The following is a 5,369-nucleotide window of genomic DNA, read 5'->3' on the forward strand; positions in this document are numbered from 1 at the left end:
TCTGTCTTATTTGGTTTTATGATTGTGGACTCGCTCTCGCTTTTTTATTGATCTAGAAATATGTTTGATCCAGCATAGAGATATGAAGGTAGATATAGACAACATGACTTACGAGGTATGTACATACTTCCTGTTTCCATTATGTTGTTTTTTCCTTTTCTTGTTTTGTTTAAATGACCTTGGACATTTCTCTGGCAGGAACTACTTGCACTAGGGGAAAGAATCGGGAGTGTTAATACAGGCTTGTCAGAAGACTTGATATCTAAGTGCTGGCTGAAACAATTTACAGCTCTTCAGATCAATTCCAGGATGAAAGCTCTTGTGTGATCTGCCTGGTAAGGAATTGTAGTGTATGAAGCGTAAACATAATTGGTTTATGTTGTTTGGTTCAACATGGTATTATTCAAGAAGAGTTGGTGAATGATTGTTGATCATGGTCTGCTACTTGTGATGAAATGTATGCTAGCTCTTTTCGAAAGATCCCATTAGTCCTCTAATCAAATCATCTAAGTACTTTTGATGTTGCAAAATGCAGGAAGAGTATAAGGACATGGATGAGGTTGGGGCATTAAAGACTTGTGGTCATAAATACCATGTTCCTTGTATCAAGAAGTGGTTGTCGATGAAGAATACATGTCCGATCTGCAAAGCTTCGCTGTGGCCGATGATATAAAATATGACTTCTATAATGGCTTATCATTTATCATTCTTGTATATGTATGTTAAACTTGCTCAAACAAAATGACATTGTTTAGGGAAATTTGTAAAAGAAAAAGGGGAATGTTAGATTAATTTTAAACCCATTTGTTTGGCTTCTATCTCAAATATGTAGAGCCCAGTGTTGGATTATGTTTTAAATGTCATATTTGATTTCATCACCCAAATTGCTCTGAGTGATTGTGGTTCAGCTTTCAACATATGGTATGAGACAACCAATGCCCGCAAAAGACTAGCTTTTTTTATTTTTATTTTTTGTTGATATTGGTTGGTATATGTATGAATCTATTCAGTTGCTTGTGTCATTGGCTGTATGGATGACATAAGTGTGTGAAGAAAAAGTGTCCTTGATTCCTTGGCTTAAATTAGGTCTTATCCTTTTCTTTTGCCAAAGCTAAATGGAATAATAAAGGAAAGCAGGCAGAAAACTTGGAAGTTGCGTGAGTGAGCCGTAAGTAATCATGGAAGTTGCGTTCATCAACATCCACTTGGTTTATGCGTGAAGCTGGCGGTTTTGTACATTAGAATAATTGTATTTTATTTTAATTGGTTTCGTGAATTACAATGTTCATAACTTTCTTTTGGTATCAAAGGAAATAATTGAGAAAGGATAATTAGGGCTAAGAATAAGATATGTTTCGTGAGATTAAATTTCAAAATTTGAGATTAACAACATATTTTAATATCGATATTTTCTTTGAATGTGACTTTTCTAGGAAGGTTTGGGAGATGGTTTTACAGCTTTTCTAAGAATTATATTAGTAGAACTGTTGGGTCATGGGATCAGGAGTAAATTGGGTTGTTTTGAAGCTTAAGGTTTTTATTTTTTATTGTTGTCATCTTTAAATCGGCTTGGAATACATATATTCACTCTATATGGTGTGAGAGGAAAGAAAGATTTTTTGGCAAGCCCGCGAATTAAACATGTAAGTATGATTGATGATGTTAACATCCAACTTTGTTCCAATTGGGTCCTATTGGTGATAGTTAGCTTGTATAGTTTCTGCTATATTTGCCTGTATAGGACTTTCCTATTGTCTTTTTGTAGCAGGTTATTGTTTGCTAGATAAATGAAATTCAATTATTAAAAAAAAATTATTATCATTATATTTATATTATTATTATTCAATGGAACATTATCTGAATTAGGAAAACTACTAAATATCTTTTTATATTTAGAATAAGTTATATTATTGTTAGTTTTATACCCGATTCATAACTAGAAAGTTTTTCTAACCCTTTTAATCAAAGGCTAAAACTCCAGAAATTAGAAATGCCAAAATAGGAATAGCACTTGATATTATTAGAAATTTCAAAAAAATGTCATATTCGTACAGCTGAAACATAGATGAACTCCTATGAATGTGAAAAATAGATCGGATTAGTCACTTGACTTGGAATTCATTATCAAGTCATCCGATTTAATTTTTTTTATTTAAAAACATAGAAAATAGAGATTTAAATTCATGCTAATTGAGTTTGGTAAAACCATAAATTTAACACTAAATCTAAACTTTACTTTATTTATTATTATATATTTAATTTATAAGGCACATTTATTACTATTATCAATATACATCTATTTTATTATTTAAACCCCTAATTAAATTAATAAGAATATTAAAATATTATTCATATTTAAATAAATTATATCATTTAAAAAAACCACAAAAGATATTTACATACGTATTTTCCTACAAATTTTAGTTGAAAATGATTAGTTTTCCTAAATTAATTAAATACTTAGCGGCTAAGGGTTAAAAGTTAAGCCGATTCATCTGACCACAATCAACTTTCTGGTGTTCTCCAATATTTCCTTAGAAATGGGTCACCCACCTCCACTCCTCGCCTATATAGACATCCCCTCATCTTCAATCCAATTCCATTCCCCAACCAAATTCAAACCATCTCTACAAACCCATATTTCCCTTTGAAGAAGATGCAGATCTTTGTGAAAACCTTACCGGCAAGACCATAACACTCGAGGTCGAAAGCTCCGACACCATCGACAACGTCAAGGCCAAGATCCAAGACAAGGAAGGGATCCCACCCGACCAGCAGCGTCTCATTTTCGCTGGCAAACAGCTCGAAGACGGTCGGACCCTTGCTGATTATAACATCCAGAAAGAATCCACCCTCCACCTCGTCTTACGCCTTCGTGGGGGCATGCAAATCTTTGTCAAAACCTTAACCGGCAAGACCATCACCCTCGAAGTCGAGAGTTCCGACACCATCGACAACGTTAAGGCCAAGATTCAAGACAAGGAAGGAATCCCACCTGACCAACAGCGTTTGATCTTCGCTGGCAAACAATTGGAAGATGGGAGGACCTTGGCTGATTATAATATCCAAAAGGAATCCACCCTTCACCTTGTTTTGAGGCTTCGTGGAGGGATGCAGATTTTGTCAAGACTTTGACAGGCAAAACAATCACCTTGGAGGTTGAAAGCTCCGATACCATTGACAATGTTAAGGCAAAGATTCAGGATAAGGAAGGAATCCCACCTGATCAGCAAATGCTCATCTCTGCCGGCAAACAATTGGAAGATGGGAGGACTTTGGCTGATATAACATTCAGAAAGAGTCTACCCTTCACCTTGTTCTTCGTCTCCGTGGTGGCCACTGATAATTCTAACGCAACCATCTTGCCTTGGTTTCAAGTTTTAAAGTGCTTGTGTGTCTTTCTAAGTTGGATTTCTGGGTCTTGTCCCCTTTGTAATACTTTTTACTTCTCCTCTGGAGTAGAAAGTTTGGTTTTCATTTCCATTGGAACTCTTCGAACCATGGAAATAGCAAATAAGTTGAACATTAATGCCTTTAACAAGGGATGTTTCTTCTGTTAATCTAATTGTTAAATGAACTCAGGATTGCTTATATGTCTGATTAATGTGGCTTTGTCACAGTTTTCTTTTCTATTCGGCATGATTGAATGTGAACCGTTAAAAAATGTTAGTAATGTGTAATGAATTCGAATAGTTGTTACATAGTGGTCTCTCCAATAATTAATGCTCACTTTAAACAAGAATTTAAGATAAAACTGACAACATCTCCAGTAATAATTTGTGTATGGTTTCAACTTTAGATAAAAAGATAGGCTATCCCTGGGTTCAACATGTAATGTTTACGATAGGACAAACACTGACCCAAAAGGAGGACGACCAAAGCCCAATCGCCAGTTTCAGATTAAAATATAAAACGGGGCATTCCGAGAATTGAACCGGGACCTCTCGCATCCTAAGCGAGAATCATACCACTAGACCAAATGCCCTGCTGGTTCGTTATATGCCTAACATATAGGCTTATTTCTAATTGACATAGTAACTTAAATTATTAATCCATTTCTTCACTTCGGATATGATTATATTTTTCGAAGATGTCAATGGAGATGGTTTGCAGTTGCATTCTTTGTAACTTATTACAATGCTTAATGTTATGATGTTGATTGAACTTAGTCTCCTCCATTGGAGAATAATGATCTAAAAAGTCCACTTATTTGCAATCTTTCTCTTCGGAATTTAAGCCATGAACTTATTTTGCTCCAAGTATATAAATATATATATGATATAACGGAAAAGAGATCCATTCATAGTTTAGTTGCTTTGGTCTTTGTTTTATACGTATTTTTAACAATATAGAGTAATGTTTTCCAGGGCGATTTAGTTTCAGGCACTGCCCCTATATCAGGTCCTTTTCATCAGGTTTTGGCGTGAAGTTGCCATCCCTTTTAAAAATAAAATAAATACCATGTTTACTTGTAGTTGCCAGCCCACCAAAGTATTGGCCACCTTTCTTAAATCATACCAGTAAAACCTATTAATATTGTATTGTTTGTTTCATCTGGTTTCTTCTTCTCCACTTTCTGATATATGTCTACTTCCATGATTGCAGACATTATATGCTTCCATGTAGGAAGAAAGTTGAATACAAGATCACCATTTTGTCAGCCTGTATGATAATGATAATTCCATGGAAATTAATCCATAGCCAACTGACTGGCTGATGAAGCTGAGGCTACTTTTTCTGATCCTTGCACTTCTAAACCATGCAATTGGATACTAATAGTAAATACCCTTTGGGTGTTGTTTCCTGTCTTTACTATAATTATTGCTGTTCGGTTTGTTTGTAGGGAAATGTTTCATTGATGAGAAGAAAGGGCATGGAGCAACTGCCACAATTCATATTTGTTCTAGCAGATTGTTTACAGTTTTCTCACCTCACCATGGCTTTTGGTAATTAAAACAACTCAATATACCTGTTTTAGGCATCTTGCCACATGAAACAAGTTTTAGTTTTTAACTTTTTAGGTTGGAATCTACGTGTGACTTTTATTTTGGGGTTAAATACGGTGATTGTTGGGAATAAAATCACATCAAAATCACCACACGGAATATTTCTTGATTTACATGATAATGATGATATTAAGGTTCTGTTTAATAAATAACAATGAAGTGTATGTTTTTTTAAAAATTAAATATGTAATTTAATGAGAGAGTTGATAAATGAAATTTTTTATTTTATTTTATATTTGTATGCTTATTTTACTTATGTTTTTTTTAGATTATGTATTAAATATATGTGAAATATCTTTCAAATTAAATTTTTGATGTTTAGAAAATAAAAATTACCCAAAGAAGAGAATGATTCCAAATTTT

The 5,369-nt window shown here is 34.0% G+C and overlaps 1 protein-coding gene and 1 long non-coding RNA gene across 2 annotated transcripts; both read left to right on the forward strand.

Annotated features, from left to right (window-relative positions):
• Nucleotides 1–73: 73 nt before the first annotated feature.
• LOC121206209 (uncharacterized) lies at nucleotides 74–818 on the forward strand. The gene is made up of 3 exons (XR_005901229.1): nucleotides 74–115; nucleotides 199–335; nucleotides 536–818. It is a non-coding gene; the product is annotated as an uncharacterized lncRNA (long non-coding RNA).
• Nucleotides 819–2,556: 1,738 nt separating this feature from the next.
• Nucleotides 2,557–3,525, forward strand: LOC107889613 (polyubiquitin 11). Its single transcript, XM_016814111.2, is given in 4 exon segments — nucleotides 2,557–2,675; nucleotides 2,678–3,115; nucleotides 3,118–3,279; nucleotides 3,282–3,525. Coding segments are annotated over 4 exon segments (681 nt in total). The 5' UTR covers nucleotides 2,557–2,656; the 3' UTR covers nucleotides 3,344–3,525.
• Nucleotides 3,526–5,369: the final 1,844 nt, after the last annotated feature.

Source organism: Gossypium hirsutum, chromosome A09 (assembly GCF_007990345.1).
Source record: "Gossypium hirsutum isolate 1008001.06 chromosome A09, Gossypium_hirsutum_v2.1, whole genome shotgun sequence".
Lineage (NCBI taxonomy): Eukaryota > Viridiplantae > Streptophyta > Magnoliopsida > Malvales > Malvaceae > Gossypium > Gossypium hirsutum.